The 21592-nt window shown below is 36.0% G+C and overlaps 1 protein-coding gene across 1 annotated transcript in view; it reads right to left on the bottom strand.

Annotated features, from left to right (window-relative positions):
• LOC101424440 (complement factor H-like) overlaps window positions 1–21592 on the bottom strand; it is a 67149-nt gene that overhangs the window by 24468 nt on the left and 21089 nt on the right. Inside the window, exons 5-6 of the mRNA XM_071207301.1 lie at window positions 13611–13781; window positions 12249–12425 (exon numbers count right to left, since the gene is read on the bottom strand). Of these exons, the coding sequence (XP_071063402.1) occupies window positions 12249–12425; window positions 13611–13781 (348 nt within the window). The remainder of the gene's footprint in view (window positions 1–12248; window positions 12426–13610; window positions 13782–21592) is intronic.

The following is a 21592-nucleotide window of genomic DNA, read 5'->3' as shown; positions in this document are numbered from 1 at the left end:
GCTCAAATAGACAAATCTATCTTGAAAATGAATAACAAATGTGGAAAACTCTTCCTAGTTTTATAACTTATGCAAGGCTACAGTAACCACAATAGACTTCTAATGGCACAAGGAATGACATATGGACTATGGACTTAAGAGTTCAAAAATAAAGCCTCAGAGATATTTTAGGTTCAGTTCCAGACCACCACAATAAAGCAAATATCACAATAAAGTGAGACACACAAAATGTTTAGTTTCCCAATGAACATAAAAGTCAACTTTATGGAGGAGAACCAGCAACATGGCAGTGGAGTAAGGAGGTCCTAGAGTAAGCTCTGCTACAGGGCAGTTAGTAAACACACAGAGCTCTCTGGAGCAAGCTGAAGCACCTGTTTGGGGACTCCAGGAGGCCAGAAGAGCACCGTGCAACATCCTTGAAGGAGTGGAAGGAAGAGACTGCCCATCTGCCATGACGACTCATAAGTAAAGTGCCCTATGCCCAGGAGGCTGGTGCCCATCCTCCACGAGAGGCACAAGTCATCTCGGGAGCTGTTCCACACCTGGAAGTGAAAGCTCCACTTCCCAAAATGGGAAGGAAGAGATAGTTCAGCACCAATTTCAGTTTCTGATGAGTAAATTCAGTGGGCTACAGTATAAACCTGAGAACAGCTAAAGTTTGAGCCTGTCCAATTCAGTAACTCTGTGACCTGGTACGAGGGGAAGCAGGGTAGACAGAAAATTCCAATGCTGGTGGGGACCGGCTTCTTTCCATCCAGGTCAGATTGCAACTCTAACCTAGGCCCCAGTGCCACCTCCAGCATGGAGGAAGCTGTAGGAACCTGTGCCAGGCTCTCCAGGAAATCACTGGTCAAGCCATGGAGCCCGGTGATTATCCTACTCTGGCAGCATGAGCCATCCCAGAGTTATTCTGTGGCTGGAATTAGAAGCTCCATTTCCCAGAAACAGGGGAGGAGGATATGGTTGGCTGTCAATTTCAGCTACTGATTGGTAGATTTGGCTGGGTGAGATTTAACCTGGGGAACAGCTGGGGTGTGAACCAGCCCAAGTCGGAAAGAGGCTGATGGCCACCATTTTTACTTTGACCCCGGCCTGAGGGGAAGCCCAGCTGACTGAAACTCTCAGTATTAACAGGAATCAATTTCTTTCATGCAGATCAGCCTGTAGCCCTAACCTAGGCTTCAGCCCCACCTTGGCAGGGAGGAGGCTGAGGAACCGTGCACCAGCCTATACAGGTAACTGCAGGTAACTTTGGCTGGCATAGACTGAAAATCAGAAGTCTGCCAGGGTAAGTGCAGTCATCTTGAACCCACACTGCCTAGATTGCTGCCCACACCTGCAGCTCCATCTCTGCCCCAGGAAGGGGAGAAAGGGATGTGAAGCTTCATCAGTCTCTCTGGGCAAATATAGTCTAGGCCTGCACTTGGATTATTCCACACAGCTGTGACTCTGATCCTATCACTTGCAAAGGGGAAAGTTGGAAGAAGCTTCATTGGTCCCTGGCTCAATGAGTGCAGCTTGAGGCTCCACAGCTTCTACCATCAACTACATGCTTGGCTCCTACTGCACAACCAGCAAGGGAGAAAGGATAGAAAGCCCTTAACTAAAGAGAAAAACTGCCCCCAGAATAAATACTCTAGTAAACCAGATGCGAAGACACCAACCAAAAATTATAATCCACACCAAGAAACAGGAGCCTATGGCCCAGTTAAAGGAACAAGATAAGCCTCCAGATGACATAAAGAAGTTGAGACAACTAATCATAGATGTTCAAACAAATCCCCTTAAAAAATTCAATGAGATGGCTAAAGAGATTAAGGATATTAAGAATAAGACATTGAATGTGCACAAAGAAGAATTTGAAAGCATGCACAGAGAAATAGCAGATCTTTATGGCAATGAAAGGTGCAATCAAAGAAATTAAAAAAGCATTGGAGTCATATAATAGCAGATTTAAGGAGGCAGAAGAAAGGATTAGTGAGCTTGAAGAAATGGCCTCTGAAAATGAACATACAAAAGAAGAAATGAAGAAAAGAATGGAAAAAATTGAACTAAGTCTCAGGGAATTAAATGACAGCAAAAGGTGTGCAAACATATGTGTCATGGGTGTCTATGAAGGAGAAGAGAAGGGAAAAGGGACAGAAGGAATATTTGAAGAAATAATGGTAGAAAATTCCCACCCCTATTGAAGGACATAGATATCCCTCTCCAAGAAGCACAATGTACTCCCATCTGAAATAATTCAAATAGACCAACTCCAAGACACATACTCATCAGAAGGTCAAATGTCAAAGACAAAGAGAGAATTCTGAGAGCAACAAGAGAAAAGCAATGCATAATATTTAAGGGATATCCAATAAGATTAAGTGCTGATTTCTCACCGGAAACCATGGAGGCAAGAAGACAGTGGTCTTCTAAAAGAGAAAAACTCCAAGCCAAGAATCTTATATCTATCAAGACTATCTTTCAAAAATGAGGGCAAAATTAGAATATTCACAGATAAATAGAACTGAGAGAATTTCTAAACAAGAGACCAGATTTTCAGGAAATACTAAAGGGTTTGCTAGAGTCTGAAAAGAAAAGACAGGAGAGAGAGGCCTGGAAGGGAACCCAGAAATGAAGATTATATCAATAAAAGTAACTAAAAGTGTTAAAAGAGTGGTGAAAATAAAATATGACAGATAAAACTCAAAAGAGTCAGGAATGAACTTAACCAATGGTGTAAAGCACTTGCATTCAGAAAACTGTAACCCAATGTTAAAACAAATCAAAAAAGCCCTAAATAACTGGAAGAGCATTCCATGCTCATGGATTGGAAGACTAAATATCATTAAGATGCCAATTCTACTCAAATTGATAATCAGATTTAATGCAATCCTGATAAAAATTTCCACCAGCATTAAAGAAAAAATTGAAAACACAATCATTAAATTTATTTGGAAGGGTAAGGAGTCCTGAATAGCCAGAAACATCAAAAAAGGAAAAGTGAGCCCTCATCTCCAGGCTTTAAATCATAATACCTACCTATAGTAGTAAAAACAGCATGGTACTGCCCTAAAGACAGACACAGTAGACCAATGGAACCAAATTTTTGCTTCAGAAATAACTCTCCCAGATATGGTCAAGTGATTTTTGACTAGCCTGTCAAAGTCACATGGCTTGGGCAGAACAATCTATTCCATGAATGCTGCTTAAAGAATATTAATATCTATAGCTAAAAGAAAGAAAGAGGACACCTATCTCACACCTTATCCAAAAACTAACTCAAAATGGATCAAAAAACTAAAAATAAAAGCAAGAACCATAAAACTTCTAGAAGAAATTATTGGAAAATATCTTCAAGACCTGGTGATAGGTAGTGGATTCTTAAAGGAGATAAGAGAAGGACTGAGTGGACTACTGATGGGTAATGTATGTAGAAGTTTTAATTAGCTTTACTGTAAAAGTGTGGAAATGTATAGAGTGGATGGTAACACACAGTGAGTAACAGCTAGTTTATAAATGGGGATGTGACTGAAAATAGTAGACTATTTATGTAAATGCCAATTGACAGAATGATAGAGAATAATCTAGGAACTGGATAGTACAGTAAACCAAGAGGTGGGTGAGAATTGCAGTTGATGATGCAGATGCAAGAGTGTCCTTTATTAGCTAGAGCAAATGTATATCATTAGGGTAGGGTTTTGGGAGTGTGGAGGGATATGGGAAAAGTACAGCTAAAGTGACATATGGAGGTTAGTAGTCATAATATAATATTCTTGCACCTACGTGAAAGATGTGCTGTGTTGATACTGAGGCAGTATGGAAAATGTGAGCCAAATGTGCACTAATGGTAACAATCAGAGGATATTAATTCATCTGTAGCAAATGACACACCACATTGTTGTGTGTTGATGGCGGGGTGTTGTTTGGGAATTCTGCATATGTGCATGATTGTTTTATAAGTTTACATCTTCTGTGATAATCATAGGGTGGGTTGGGGGAAAAACACACTAAATGTAAGATGAAGTCTATGATTAATCGTAAGATTTTGACAATATTCTTTCATAATCTGGGACAAATGTCTCATGAAAATACAAGGTGTTGGTGAAGGGTTGATGTATGGGACCCCTGTATGATGTTATGCCTCTTTGCTTTGTAAGTTCACAACATTTACTATATACTTAATTGTTTATGCATGTTCATATATGAATGATATAAAGATAATAATAGATTGGTTGGGGGGAACTACTTTGTTTAGTAGTAATATTTTGACAATGCTCTTTAATCATTAGTTAAAAATGTTTAACAACAATGCAAGTTATTGGTGGTAGGATGAGTTATGAGAGTCCTGTATGATGTTTTATATGTTTGTTTTGTAAGTTCACAATGATTATTATACACTTATTGTTTATGTATGTTAATGTATGAGTGATATACTTCAATTAAAAAACTAAACAAAAATTAACTTTACACTTTACATTTTAGTCTATTAAATGTACAATAGAATATGTCTAAAAAGCAATGTTCATACCTTAATAAATGTTGCTAAAAATGCTAAATATAATCTGAGCATTCTGTCCTTTAAAATGGCACTAATATACTTGTCAGACACAGGGTTCTGTAAGCTTTTAATTAGCAAGCAATGCAATATCTACAAAGCACAATAAAGTAAAGTATAAAAACAGATATGCCTGTAAACCCTCATATCTACAAAGGTTCGCCAATTTTTTTAACACACCAATTTTATTGATATGTATTAATAAAGCATAAATCCATCCAAAGTGTAAAATCATTGGTATTTGGTGTAATCTCATATCTGTGTGTTCATCAAGTCAAACAATCTTAGAGCACCTTCACCTTCATTATTACAATAATAAAAAAAACAAAGAAACCTCATCATCTCTCAATCTCTCTATGCATCCTCTGCCATTCATAGCTGCTATTCTTTTTCCTTCTCTCTAGTATATTTGTATTTATATTTTGAAAAATTCTTGTATATGCTATATTACCCATATTAGTGCTTTGCATGTGATTTACTCTCATATGCAGTCCCGTGTTACCATTTTTAGCTTTCCTCCTAGTGATATATAAGGGTCACTTGGTGGTAACAAAACTAAACATCTACATGCAAAAGAATGAACTTGGACCATGACCACACATTACATACAAAAATTATCTAAAAATGCATCACTGGATTTTTACATATGATGCCAAAAGATGAGTTAAAGAAAAAAGAGACTAATTCATCTTCACAAATTACAGACTTCTGCGCATCAAAAGATAGTAACAAGAAAGTGAAAAGGCTAACTATAGAATATGAGAAAATAGCTGTAAATCAGGTTTCTGATAAGGATTTACTATCCAGAATACATAAAGAACTACTATAAATCAATAACAAAAAGGCAAAAAAATTTAAAAAGTGAAAAAGGACTTGAACAAACATTTTTCCAAGGAGAATACACAAATGATCAATGAGAACACTCAAAGATTTTCAATATCATTAGCCATTAATGAAATGCCAATTAGGTCCGAAAGAGATATCACTTTCTACCCACAAAGATTACTATTATTAAAAAAAAAATTCACAGAAATTAGAGCCCTCATACCTTGTGGGTGGGAGTGCAAATTGCTGAAACTATGGTGAAAATCAATAGATTGGTTCCTCAGAAGTTTAAAGATCGAGTTAGCATATGACCTGTTAATTCCACTCTTAGTTTAATAGCCAAAGCAATTGAAAACAAGAACTCAAACAGATATTTATACAACCATGTTCACAGCTACTTTATTCACAGTAGCCCAAATGTGGAACCTGTCTAGGTGTACACTGGTAAATGAATGAATAACCAAAATACTTTAAATATATACAGTGCAATATTTCTGGACATAAGAATGAATGAAATTCTGAAACATAATGCAAAATGTAGGAACCTTGAAATCATGCTAAGTGAAATAAGCAAGGCACATATAAGGACAAATGCTGTGTGTTTTACTTACATGAAAATGTACAGTTAGCAAATCCATAAAAACAAAAAGTATATTAGAATTTACCACAGAAGAAGGGGAAGGAAGAAATGGGAATTATTGCTTGTAGAATATAGAGTTCTGTCAATTTTCAGATTTTTTAAAGAAAATAAAATAAATGAGGAAAAGACAAGAAAGAGATGAGAAAAGTATAATAAGTAACAAAGTTACTGACTTCAACATTACTATAAAATAATCACATTAAACATAAATGTTCTAGTCAAGACAATTAAAAGGCAGAAATATTCAGAATAAGAAAAATAAATGTATTTTAAATATAAAAATACAAATGGATAAAAAATGAAAGGGGAAGTGGACATTGCTCAACCGATAGAGCATCTGTCTACCATATGGAGGGTCCAGGGTTCGATCTCCAGGGCATGCTGACCCATGTGGTAAGCTGGCCCACTCGCAGTGCTGCAGCACACAAGGAGTGCCGTGCCATGCAGGGGCGTTCCCAAGTAGGGGGTGCCCCATGCACAAGGAGTGTGCCCCGCAAGGAGAGCAGCCCCACATGATAAAAGCACAGTCTACCCGGGAGTGGCATTGCACACATGGAAAGCTGATGCAACAAAAAAGAGACACAGCTTCCCAGTGCCACCGGATAATGCAAGCAGACGCAGAAGAACACACAGCAAATGAACACAGAGAGCAGAAAATGGAGGAAAGGGGAGAGAAATAAATTAAAAAATGAATCTATGAAAAAAAAACAGTGAAAGTATGGGAGATAAACAAAATAAACATTGCGTGCCTATATGAATATCACACAAAGTAGGTTTGAGTGAAGATAGTATAAACAAGATAAATGAGGGCTTTTTATAATAATAAAGAAGTCATTTTAGCCAGGGGACTTACAAATTCTACATATTTATGCATATGGCAACAGAACTCCTGAGTATTCAAAGCAGATACTAAAGAACTGAAAAGAGAATTAGACAAATCTATACTTAGAAGAAAATATTTCAAATCAATCTCTCTCAATTATTGATAGAAAAAAATGAACAAAATTTCAATGAAATATACTGGATTTGAATAATATAATCTACCAAATGGATGGAGTTCATATTTATAAAGCATCCCATCTAAAAACAACTGAAGAATATAGATTATTTAAAATGCATTTGAAACATTTAGCAATGTAGATCACATTCTGCAACATAAAACAAGGCTCAATAAATACAATTAAAAGGATTCATGACATACAACATATAATCTCTGACCAGAGTAGAGTTAATCAGAAATCAATAATAATAAATACATATCTCTTTAAAAGCCACAAACATTTGGAAACTGAAAAAGACATTTCTAAATAAGGCTGAAGGAAAAGAGTTAAAATGGAACATAAAAGCATATTTACCAGAAAGAATAGAAATATACAACATATTAAAATTTCTGGAATGCCACTAACAATGCTTTAGAAGAAATTTCTCACACTGAACACCAATATTACAAAAGAACAAATGCTTCAAATTAATGATTTCAGATTCAACTTTAAGCATTAGAAAATATAGAGGATATTAGACTCAAAGTAAGAAAAAGAAAGGGAGGGATAAAAGAGTAGAAGATAAAAAGGTAGAAAGAGAAAAAATTAGAGAAAATCCATGAAACCAAATGCTAGTTCTTTTAGACAGCTAATAAAATTGTAAGCCTTTATAGAGACTGATAAGTAAAATGAAGAGAACATAAATAGCCAATATTAACAATGAAAGAGATATTACTACATTTTTACAGATATTAAAAAGATAATAAATGGCTGTTATTGATGGATGTAGGATGACTGAATACCTGAAAGTAACTTCTTTCTTTCCCTGTTGCTAGGATACAAAGAAAAGAATTGTATGTAAATCAGAAGGTAATGAAATGCAACCCTCTCTTTGGGCCAAATTCTGCTTTTGGTGGTCAAGAATATCCTATTGAAGCAATGAATTATGAAAATCAGCTTCAACCAGCTGGCCAGACCTGCACAGAAGTAGCCCTTGCTGTCCTCACTTCAACTTGCTTAATTAACATAGTAAAATTCCCACCCAGGGGTGGAGTTATCCACCCCTTTCTTGATCATGCAAGGTATGTGCAAGCGTGATTTCCTGAACATGCTAATCATACAATTATATAACCAGCTATGTGTGTTCATCCATATGCATAAAAACTAATGCATAATCAAAGCAAATGCTAAGTAGTAACGGGTATTTAAACAAGACTGAAACTGCAGCAAGGCGGGTCAGGTCTGAGTCACTTTGGACTGGCCTTGGCTCCTTATCTCTGCAGACGTAATAATTTTGAATTTGCCTAACTCTCCTGCTGAAGTTTTCTTCATGTCATCTCTGGTTATCCATAAAGGCCTTGCTTTGAGGCCTAACACTATTACTGTCTATGTAGATACAGTCACCAGCTAGCTAAATTGACACATTTAAAGCTGCAAAACTCAGTCAACAAGAAATAAATGGATGATGGTATCGGAAAGGGTATATCCAAGAACCCATCCCTAGAAGGGAACTGGACAATTTGAAGCTATCTAGGCTCAAAGTTTACAATTAAGTCTTACAGTAGAAGGATAAAAATCCTGAAATGAAAGGCTGGGAAGAGAGTACTTTTGGGAATTAATGCATTCAAAAGTGCGTCGTATACCATGTGTACCACTTTGAGATTATTTTATGAATCCAAAATGGAAGACTATTTTTGGAAACTAATTCCTTCCTCTGAGAATAGATTGCATTGAATTCTGCTGAGGTGTCTTTGACTTGATTACCTGTTAATTTTAGGTCTTCTGATCCAACTATATCAGAGGGCTTAAATCAGGGTGGTCCTGGCTCCCTTGCTGGTTCTAATATAAAAGAAGAGTCACAAGGACACAGGAAGGGAGAGCTTGCCATTTTTTATCCTGCCATGTGACAGAAACAAGACAGCTCAAATAGTTGAAGAATCTCCCTGATAGTTTACAGCTGAGATTGGGAAGACAACAGACAAACCTAGACTGATGTAGGAGTCCCAGGATGAAACAAGACTTTATTCCAGAAGAGAGAGAAGTACCATGTGACTTACTTAAGCACGAAGCCTCAAGAGGTTGGGCCCTCTCTGCTCAAGAAGAGAAGAAGAGCCAGGAGGGGAAGGCAGAGACCAACCAGAGATAGGCGGCCATCTTGCTTCAATATGTGACAGCTGACTTTGGTGAAAAAGCACCTCTTATGGTGCCTTGATCTGGACGTTTTCAGCCTTGTTACTGTGAGTTGTTACCCCAAATAAATGCCCTTTATAAAAGTCAAGAGATTTCTGGTACTTTACATTGGCACCCCTTTGGCAGACTAATATACAAGGGAATTTAGAAAGCCATATGCATGTTCAAATCATTATGCTTAGTCAGAAAAGTCCTGTGCTCATCCCCAGGCACAGTGAGCACCAAAATCAAAGCAGGAAGCACAAAATTTGATTGCTTGTCTTGTTTTTGGAGCAATTGCTTAACACATCAGGGGATGTTAATAGCCTCTCTTCAAAAATCCACCAGGGGAAAAAGAAAATATGCAAAGGGATTATTAAGATCTTGACAAGAATATATACTACAGGTACTGAATCTTAATTTTCTTATTGAGCAACTGAAGCAAATGCCTCTAAGAGTAGTTGAGGCATAGAGAAGAAATACTGCAGTTTGTTTCTCACAACTATCTATCATTTGATCAAGGAGAGTCTATTTTACTACAGGTAGAGTGCAACAATGGGGTAAGAAGAAGCATTATATACAATATACAAGTTTCTACCTTATCACCCATAAAAGTATTGGATTGATTGAAAAGTATTGGATTGAATGAGCAAAGGAAATGCCTACTTACTAAACTGAGTAGGGTGTGGTAAGAAAAGACTCAAAGAGTGTCTTACATGACTGGATGAATGAGGGCTCTAATTTATTAAGCATGAATTTACACATGCATCACTTTGGATAAATTGTTGAGAATTTGTGTAGAAGATAGGAAAAAGGAAAGGGGTTTAACATAGGAAATTAAATAAAATTCTTTGCTACTTCTGAAAAATTTTCTGTTATTCTTAAGTATTCTGTAGTCCTGGACACTGGATCGCATTTTCAAATACAGAGAAAGGAACAATTCCAAAGTTGGTACCATAAATAATACGTCTAAACACTCATGATCAAATTCCTGTGGGCATCATGGATAGATATTTCTCCTCAGGTGCCTAAATTTGAATTAACAGTTTCTACCTCTTTCCTACACCATGGATGAGTGAGTCTTATAAACTGTCTTCATTTCCCCTGTTCTATATTACTGAAAATGAACAAAGGGTGGTACATTGGCCACACCCATATTGCTGCTATTTCTATGGGTCTGTCCTCCTGCTCACCCTGAGTGTTTCGCCCTGGTTTGTTATGTGGGTAGTGGATCTTGGTGAATACAAACCCTAAATGAAGAGGAAGGGAAAGATTGCTGACCCCAAACAGGCCAATTATTTCATAAAGTAAAAATAAAAATTTATCACTGCCTTGCTACACTGTAGATGGTGGAAACCAAACTATATTATCTTCTTGATGAATTTACAAATGTCCATAAAGATGAAGCCTTTTGTCTGCATATACCTCCTTTTTGTTTAAAACTAAAGGTCAAGGATGGGAAGGATGGGTTTGAGAGATTTAAAGAGCATGCTGTCTGGACCCGACTATGTGATGCAATTCACTACCACTAACAACACCTTATGAATAACTTATCTTGGAAGATAAGTAACATCACTTTGCTTTTTTGTTTCCAATTTTTTAAGGTATTTGTATGAGAGAACCCCTTGTGGGTAGCAATTTGTTGGAACTGTTAACTGTAATATGCAGGCAAAGTACACTGTTCAACAACAGAGGCTCAGACCATATAAACTAGATGACTATCTGTTAAATACGCTTTACACAATATTTCCATGGCATGCCTGACTTGACATATTCATAAGTACCCAAAGCCAATTGAACAAGCCTTGGCAAATTACAGCCTGTGGAACAAATGCAACTCAGTTCTTGTTTTGGGAAATAACGTATTATTGGAACAGAGTCACATTCATTCATTTACATATTGTCTATTACTGCTCTCATGATACAATAGCAAAGTTGTGTATTTGCAAAGGAAAGAATGTGAACCAAAAAGCCACATATATTTAAATCTGGCCTTTTCCATAACAATTTATTTACTGCCTGGCCCTGCCCTAGACCACATATTTGTGATGAGGGTGATGATATTCAAGGTAAGGAATCCTTGTCAAACTATAAACATTGGCAATATTGGAGCATCATGGTGGGCTTAGACATCTATGATTGACAGCCTCTGTGCTCAACCAGGACACCTCTGGGAAGATCTTTGGCATACTGTAACCTAAGTATATTTCAGAGTAACTACAACCCCTAAGATACCATCATGGGAAAGTACACATTTTCGGTTCTGGAATATACTCAAATTATATTCATGTAATAACCAGTCAATGATAACACCATGTTTTGTAAATTATTGAATCCTGTCTAAAACACCCCAAACGCTCAGGGCAAAAGTGTGCAATAATATAATTAAGAAAAACATCAATATGCATTTCATAGATTAGAAAATGTAATAACAAAAAAAATATGAGTACATGCTTAGCCCAAGTAATAAAAAGGAATTCGAATTGAAAGTATAATGTGATGATATTTTATAACCACTTAAGTGCAAATACTAAAATATGATATCACTAATCATTATAAGGATGAAGAGCAACAACTGACTGTTATTATGAATGTAGATTAGTATATCAATTAGGGAAAACAGTTGGGAAACGCCTTGTAAACTAAAACATACACAGTGTTTCAGAAAATCCATTCCTAGTTACACATCTTCGAGAAACCCAGAGACTCATAACATCACTGAAAAAGTATATATGGAAACGCTACCTAACTATTTCAATTACATTTTTAGTGAGCATAGGATTTATTCTCTATTTACAATTGATAATCATTGTGAGCCAACTGATTAAGTGATTTTAGTGTAAATATTTCACATGACTTAGCCAACAAATATTGTTTTCAAATTTCTTTTATGCTTTTCTTGACAAAAACCTACAGATAGGAGGAGTCGTTTTCCTGCATTTGTCAAGAAATTGTATATACATTCACGTACATGGAAAAACTAAATATGTTCAACTGACAAGTAGAAGTTAATCTATGTATGTTACTACCATAAAAATATATATGAGTCTCATAAAAGCATAAACATCTTGAGATCTCAGACCTGTTTACTTACTGACAAGGATGCATCTGGGAGGAGGGGACCAGCCATGCTCTGTACATGTAATTTTGCTCGCACCAAATGGAAGACTGTAGCCAGGTTTGCACACCATGTTTACAGATTGACCATCTACAAATCTGTTTCCTCCATTTAAAGAATGTCCATTTTCCACAGAATAGAAAATGCACTGTCCTAAAAGCCATAAGAAAAATAAATAGAAACAATATCAAACATGGTTTTGCTGAAAATAATAAATTATAAAAAGTCATAGTAATAATAATAATGAACATAAAGTGGAAATTTTAGGTTGCATATATGTTCTATTTTTTTAATTTTTTAAACAAAACTGCAGGACTGTACAACACTAAGAGCGAAACCTGATATAAGCTATGGACTGTGGAGAATAGTACAAAAATAGTAATTCTCATTCATCAATTGTAACAAAGCTACCACACTAGGCAAAGTGTTAATAATATGAAAACTGTGGGTTAGGGAGATTTATGGGAACTCTATATTTTCTTCATGATTATTTTGTAAACCTACATACAAATTCTCCCATAACAACTTTAAACAATTTCATTTAGAACGATTAAATGAGAATGCATAAGCATCCACATATGATGGACACATTAAGGGAAAATTCCAGCTTCGACCTAAGGCTTGTTTAAAAAACAAAACAGTCAATATTCATTGTTATTATCTTTGGCCTTTATAATTAAAATACGTTAAAGTGTAGTTTAGGAGATACTCTTGTTATAATCCCATCTTAACTTCTCATTTGCAAGTCTTGAACAGCACCTTAAAAAAGAACAGATCCACTTTGGTCCTTTTGGCCTGTATCACTCTTTTCACGGCCCTGTATTTTGGACAATTCTTTCTTTTTCTCCCTCTCCTCTTCCCCCACCCTGCTGTTTTTGCTGTCTGAGTCCATTCACTGTGTGATCTTCTCTGTCTATTTTTCCTTTTGTCTTCTCGTTTTTCTTTAGGAGTCACTGGAATTCGATCCTGGGGACCTCTGATGTGGAAAGAGGTTCTCTGTCAATTGTGCCACCTCAGTCCCTGGTCTCTGGTGTGCTTCATCTTGACTCTCCTCTTTGTCTCTCTTTTGTTGTGTCATCATCTTGCTGGTGACTCACTTGCATGGGCACTGGCTCACTGGGCGAGCACTGGCTCCCCATGCAGGCATGCTTTCGCTTCTTCTTTTTCACCAGCAGGTCCCAGGAATTGAACCTGGGTCCTTCAATATGGTAGGCTGAGGCCCTATCACTTGAGCCACATCCACTTTCCAGGAAAATTCTTGATTGGAATCACGCTGTGCTCTTTTCTCACTAACACTGAAAGATGTATACATGTAAAATTTTAAAGACTTTGACTTACTTTGGCATGGTACTGCTGGCGACCATCGTCCTTGTGTGCATGTCAAGTGACCACTGCTTTTTTTTGTAGGAGTCACAAAATTAGCATTACAATGGTAATAGTAAGAATTTCCTTTGGGTTGTCCTGGATGTAGATGTCCATGTTTTATATTTGGAAAATCACAAGGCTTCACTTAAATAAAAAAAATACAAAGCATTACAAATATTTTATCTTAAAAACATTCAAATTGGATATTAAGTTTTCCTTTAATGAAATATAGTCTATTTTTACCATAATTGCTTTCCTTGTACTACTGGCTGTGGGACAAGGCAACATAGAGAATTCAGATTCCTGATGTATCGAGGAGATCATTGCTAATAAAAATGAAATTATATTATCTGGGTCACATGAGGCATAAATTTGCATGAAGACCCTCTAAGAAGAAACCTGCATAGACCTACTTAATGTATTTTCTTTCAATACAGATATCCCTTGCCCTGTGTGATAATTCGACATCCTCGCTGAAGGATGCAGGTTTGGATTTTACCCCTCCATAACCTGATTTTTCTTCTTCTATCGTTTTCATCCTCACAAGAATTTGAAGGGCTTCCTATTCTTTCAAGATTGGTTCAGATTTAAGGGATATAGTGTATTTTGTATTTTAATAACTTTCGTTAGTTAATTTTTCTCTTTGGAGCCAATTTAGGTAATATAGAGAAACAGAAAAATTTTCCCTTTAGTTACATCACATAGAAAAAGACTCTTATTTATCGCTCACTCACATTCATCCAGGCGAGTTTGCCTTTAGTAACTTTTTAACCAGGAAAGTGGACTAAGAATATTTCTTAATAATCAAAAATATATGAGTGTGGTAAATTGATTTACTTCCAATTTTTTCTGGAGAATGAAATGCTTTTTAGTGTGCCCTAACCATATTTATTATATAAATGAGGTACAATCTAATTGTACTTTATTAAATTATTTGGAACAGTTTTGACTGGTATACTTGGGAGTTATATTGTATATTGACAGGTTTATAGCTTCCTCCTTCAGAAATTTTGCACTTTTCTTGGGATGTTTAGAAATAGTTGATTATTTTTAATTGTGACTAGTATTAGTTTTTTTCTCTGAAATATGATTCTGCTATTCCAAAAAACTCATGTAACAAGATAAAATAAAATCCAGCACATACATGTCCAATGTCCAGCATCAATTCCTTGCCATCTTCGTCTTCCTATCCTGTGTTCACTGATCTACTTTCTTTTTTGTTTCATTACAAGTTTTCTCACATAATGTCTTCCAATGTGTTATGTGGATGATACATTTTCAATCCTTGTTGATCCTAAATGTCTGTCTTTATCCACGATTTGTAAATGACACCTCCTCTAGTGATAGAATCTAGGCCTACAGTCCATTTCTTTCATAATGAATAGATTTTTCACACTTTTTTTAACCTTACAATATGCTGCAGACTAAAATGCTCATCTTCATCTCATTTCTTATATGTGATCTGCTGGTTTATTTTCAACCAGAGACATAATGAGATATCATTTTTATCATAGCCTTGTGTTTCTTCACTAATCTCTCTCATATGAACACAAAAGTCTACCTTTATCTTATCTCTTTTAAGGTGAATATAATGTTACAACTGATATCTATCAGCATTGAAATCTGCAGGACTAAGAACAGACTTCTTTCACCTCCTATACTTCTATCAGTGCCGGTTGTGGTTCTTTTTAGAAGTTATGGTGGTTCCATCACATTCTTGACTCAAACTGTTCTTTATTAAATATTGATTAAATGTTGATTAAAACATTCACTAATTCACAGCTGTTGCTAATTAGTCTGTATTAGCGCAGTTGATTCCTTTGATCCAAGCCCAGGATCTTATCAATATCGCTGATAACTTTCATCTAGTTGGAACAACCTACTACATAATATTCTCTTTGATGCATGAATCTGTCCATTGCAGATTCACTCTCATCCCCTGTAGCATTCCAGTTGTGAATTTGTTCTGCTTTCCCTCTAAACCCTTAAACTATTTGGTGATAGCAATGAGTAATAGGCCAGGGCAGAAAACAGAGTGAAGGCCAGTCAAAGCAGTAGGTGACTGCAGCCATGGCCAACATTCTGACTACAGCCACGTGAGGAGAGCTTGATTCTGGACATGCAGCAAAATCACCCTGAGGTGCCTGATCCATAGAAACTGTGAGATCATAAAGGTTTGTTGTTTTAAGCCACTTTGTCCTTGGAAAAACTCGTTACATAGCAATAAATAAATAATATGCTAGGTGTTAGATGGTACTATTCTTACCCAATCATTTAATTCAGATATTTGGAAAATTGTATCATTTAGAGTAGTTTATATTCATAAACACACATATATTATCTTTGAATAACAAAGTGATTAAGAGTGTTCAGTTCATAAAAGTTGAATTTGAGCCTACCTAAATTTGCCTACTTGGGAAAGAAGAAAGTGACTACAAAGGTTCTACTTTACATATACAATAATAAACATATTTTTGCACTTAAGGGAAAGTTATTTCAGAATTAAACAGTAGTAAATACATGAAAGGAACTTACAAATACATCTTGGAACAGGCATCCAGCCACTATGAGTACATATTGCCAAAGCATTCTGGGAGAAAGGATAAAATCCTTCTTTACACGTGTACGTGATTTTATCTTCACGGCTATATTTAATCCTTTGAGGGCTGTAGAAGCCATTGGCAATATAAGGAGGTACACATGTTACTTTTGAAAAGAAATAGGATGTATAGATAATGTAGGAGTGGTTAGCCATTTAAAATAATACAGTACATGCAAATAAAGAAGTGCGCTATTTATTTGTCCTTAGCACAGCTAATACTGACATATGTATCTGTTGAATTGTGAGGCATTTTGTTAGGCGTAATAGTTTTAGAAAAACATGCAACTACTGCAACTCTCATCTCTCCCAAAAAATGGAGCCTAATTCTCATCCGTTTTATTGTATTTTATCTTTTTTAAGATTTATTTTTATTTCTCTCCCCTTCCTCCCTCTGTTGTCTGCTCTCTGTGTCCATTCACTGTGTGTTCTTCTGTGTCCACTTGCATTCTTGTCAGTGGCAACAGGAATCTGTGTCTCTTGTTGTTGCGCCATCTTGCCGCATCAGCTCTCTGTGTGTGCAGAGCCATCCAGGGCAGGCTGCACTGTTTTTGTGCAGGGCGACTCTCTTTACGGGGTGCACTCCTTGCATGTGGGGGTCCCCTATCCGAGGGACACCCCTGCGTGGCACGGCACTCCTTGCACGCATCAGCACTGTGCATGGGCCAGCTCACCACATGGGTCAGGAGGCCCTGGGTTTGAATCCTGGACCTCCCATGTGGTAGGCAGATGCTCTATCAATTGAGCCCTGTTGAGCCAAATCCGCTTCCCCTCATCCATTTTAGTGTGTGCTAGATTTAGTGAGAAATTTTTTAAAAGATATGACTGAAGTGGTAGTGTTTGGTCATAAAATAAACGGAGGCTTCCTCTTCTCTGTGATCACTAGCTCTGGAAAAGTTAGCTGCAATTCAGGCAACCTATTTAGAGAGCCATGTGATAAGGAATTGAGACCTCCTGCCTAAGGCTATAGGAGGGAGACAATTAGGAAGGGGATCCTCCAGCCGGGTCAAGATATTCGATGACTGCAGCCTGGACCAACTTTCCAACTGCGGCCACGAGGAGAGAACCTGACTCTGAAAAACCCAGCTAAATCACCCTCAGATTCCTGACTCATAGCAACTGTGGGATAATAAAGTTTTGTTATTTTAAGGCTCTTTATATTAAGGAACAATTTTATAAAACAATAAATAACTAAATACAAGTTTTAGATGATATTATTCATACCCATTCTTTTAATTCAGATGTTTGGAGAATTGTGTCATTTACTGTATTATTACTCATACTTACATTCATATATATATATATATTTGAATATCAAAACAATAAAAGAGTGTTTAGTATACAAAAATTTGTTTTTGAGCCTACTTTGAACACACTGGCCTTCTGTCTGTCTCCAGACATGTGAAGCTTATTCTTATCACTTGCACTTTCTATTCCTTGCCTTAAATCATTCCCATCCTCCCCCAGATTTTCACATTCATGCTTATCACCATCAGTCACCACCTCAGAAATATTTTTGTTGAAGATCCTATAGGTGTTATATAAATGAACACTTCCGCTTTCCAGGTTGGTTTTCATGATATTTGTCTTTTATTATATTTTTTTCTCTTCATACGCTCCGTGTCATTCTAGACACTTCCATAACAAAAAGCTCCCGCCACTATGCTGATAACTTCCTCTGTGGAATCCAAATCTAAATATCCAACTGTAGCATCACACAGGTCAAGTTCATATGTAATATTCATGTGCAAATTTGACTCTTTATATATCAGACTATTCCAGCATCCTTGTCTCCAACATACCCTCCCTCCTATGTTTGACATTTAATGTGTGACTCAAGAATCCCATGACAAATGTTTGGAAGTTTATTCCACATTCTTCCCTCATCAATACACTAACATTGTTTGATATCATACCCTGTAAAGTTTTAATTTAATTATCACTTATGTATTTCCTCCTCTCCATACCGGACTGTCACTGTGCATATTTAGGTCCTAGAGATATAGCAACACTCTTTCAATTTGTCTTAAATTCATACTCTATTCTGCAAGAATAAATTTTAATATACCTATATTAACAACAAGTCATATAGCTACATTAGTGCTAATATCAGAATAATATATGAACACCTAAACAGAATTTTTAAATAAAATACAATTAAGTGTGTGATGCTAAGAACTGGCATATCTCAAAGGAACATCAAACATGTTCATTTATGTATTTTTCATTTCATTTACTATTTCTATTATATTTTCATATACCCATTACAGTCTAATTGCATATAGTTATTTATATTTTGCTTAGTCATGTAGCTGAACTTAAAATCAGCCTTGGAGTCAAAGCTATAAGACATAAATAATAAGAGTTTACTTAAGAGACCCACAAAACGATATAGAGACATTTTTGCTCAATTAATGAAGCATAGATTGCCTTCTATCAATCACATGCAAGCACTCAATGTAAATCCCTTGATAAAATTTAATTCCTTAACCTCCTTAGCTGCTTTTTTAAAAAAAATCGTGTTAGTAAAACATTGCCAAGGGCATGTACCTCAATTCAAAACATGATCTTAGAGACTGTCCAATGTGTAGGGCCATATTTTTTCTTCTATTAGAAAAATCAAATAGGAATTTGAACTAATAAAACAATTCAAGGTTGGCACAGTATGAATAGAGTCAGTAGAAAATGTAGTCTCCCTAGGAATAAAAGCTAACGGAACAAAAGTGACTTTTATTTTTTAGGTTTTGATACATTTAATTAATCCTAGAAATGATTTGTTCTCATAGACCTTCCCCAATTGAACAAAGACATCAAAGTTTTGGTAATTCACCCTCAAATAAAACTCGGAGAGTTAGATGTCTACGGCCAGATGGAAGGAAGCTTAAATATATTGTCCTTTTTCTGGGATGGACAGATGGTGAAGTAAAAGAAAGTTTCTGGGATGATGCAAGTATTCTATACCTTGCTTTGTATGTTGGTTCCCCTGGGTGCAAAAAAGTGCTAGACCATATCTAACTGAACAATAGTGATGTGTACATTTATTGCATATTAATTATTCCTCACTTAAAAAGGGAAAAAAATACCAAATATCAGAATCAAATGGATTCCATTTACAAATATTATAAAAGAAAGGCTAGATAATCTAAGGCAACATGACTGTATACCTCTTGCATAAGCAAGGCAAATCACGTGAAAATGAAAGGTGTGAGAAAAAATCATAATTCAAATAGGAAGCGATCATAAAATCTGAGATTATTTTCTGAATATTGGATTAGGTTTTATAAAAACTTCATGCATGGAATGATTATGAAAATAGTATCCATTACTTGCCTTGATTTATATTTCTTCAATCATTGAATATGTTGAATATTCCTCCATATGCTTATTTATCATATGAATATTTTGTTGGGAAAACTGGTAACAATTTGCAAAATAAAGAAATCAGACCCCATCTCACAGCTTATACAAAAATTAACTCGAAATGGATCACAGACTTAAATATAAAAACAACCATAAAACTCCAAGAATTAAATATGGGAAAACGTCTCCAAGATCTCGTGTTAGATGGTAGTTTCTTAAACCTTACACCAAACTATGATCATTACAAGAAAAAAAAAAGATAAATAGGACCTCTTCAAAATGGAACACTTTTGCATGTCAAAGGACATTGTCAAAAGGGTGAAAAGGCAGCTGACTCAATGAGAGAAAATTGTGGACAAGCACACATTGGATAAGGGTTTAATATTCATGATATTTAAAGAGATCGTACAACTCAGCAATACAAAGACAAAGGATCTGATTAAAAAATGGGCAAAAGACTTGAAAAGTCAACTGTCCAAAGAAGAGATACAAATGGTGAAAAAACACATGGAAAAATATTCAACATCACTAGCTATCTTGGAATTGCAAATCCAGAGTACAATGAGATATCATTGCACACCTATTAGACTGACCACTATTAAACATTTCAGGGGGAAGCTGATGTGACTCAAGCAATTGGGCTTCCACCTACCACATGCGAGGTCCCTGGTTCAGTTCCCAGTGCCTCTTAAACTGGCACAATGGCAGGCGAGTCAAACTGACATAACAAGGGACACAAGAAGAAAATCATAACTAGAAATCCAACAAAGCAGGAAGCAGGGGTTCCGGTGCCTCCTAAAGAGGATGAGCAAGACAGCGAGCTGACGCAGGAGGCACTTGCGGCAAGATGATGCCACAAGATGACTCAGCAAGAGAAACAAGAAGAAAAATGCAGTGAGAGGCAGAACAAAGCAGGGAACGGAGGTGGCTCAAACAATGACACACCTCCCCTCCATATCAGAAGTCCCGGGTTTGGTTGCTGGTGTCCCCTGAAGAAACAAGGCAGACAAACAGACACGGCAAGTGCAAACAACATTCATGTGGGAAGAAATAAGTAAATAAAATAAATCTTAAAATCAAAATTCAGAAAACTGTAAAGGTTGGAGAGGATGTGGAAAAGTAGAAATGTTTATTCACTGTTGATGGGAATGTAGATGGTACAGCCACTGTGGAGGAATTGTTTGTCAGTTCTTAAGGAAGAGGAATAGAGATTTCCCATGTGAACAGGCAATACCATTGCTAAGTATATGGCCAGGAAAACTGAGAGCAGTGACAGCAATAGATATCTGCACATCGAAGTTCATAGCAGTGTTAAGCACAATAGCAAAAAGTTGGAAACAACACAGCCGTCCATCAACCAATTGATGTCTAAACAAATTGTGGAGTATACACATGATGGAATATTATGAAGCTGTAAGAAGAAATGAAGTCTTGAAACATATGACAACATGGATGAAACTGGAGAACATTATGCTGAGTGAAGCAATTCAGACACAAATTTAAAAATTATGTTAAATGTTAAAAAAATCAAATAGAAAAATTAAAATAAAACATTTGGGTTAGAGAGCTAAAAGAGATCTTTCCAAGTGGGCCTTAATTTATAAGAACTTGAATATGAGAGTACTGGACTTTTTAAAATGACAGGCTTTTGAAAGAATACAATGAAGAATGTATTACTTTTAGTAATAGAAGTCATTAAAATTTACTTTTGCTTCTATATTTACTAAAGAGCTGAGAGAGTTAAACCAAAGTTTATTGGCACAACATTGTAAATTGAGACTACAACCTGCCCTTTGTTAAAAGAGATATTCTTTTTTTGCACGCTCCTAATTTTATTGAAATATTTAATTGATAAAGATTTTCATAACTTACAATAAATTTATTAGTGACACAATAAAATATACACATTTAAAATGTACAATTTGATATTTTGACAGAGAAATCCATGACAATACCACCACAATTAAGATTAGGAAACCGTCTAACAGTCCCATTA

The sequence above is a fragment of the Dasypus novemcinctus genome, chromosome 13 (assembly GCF_030445035.2).
Source record: "Dasypus novemcinctus isolate mDasNov1 chromosome 13, mDasNov1.1.hap2, whole genome shotgun sequence".
NCBI classification, from domain to species: Eukaryota; Metazoa; Chordata; class Mammalia; order Cingulata; family Dasypodidae; genus Dasypus; species Dasypus novemcinctus.
Note: the sequence above shows the minus strand (reverse complement) of the source record. Positions and strands in the feature narration are given on the sequence as shown.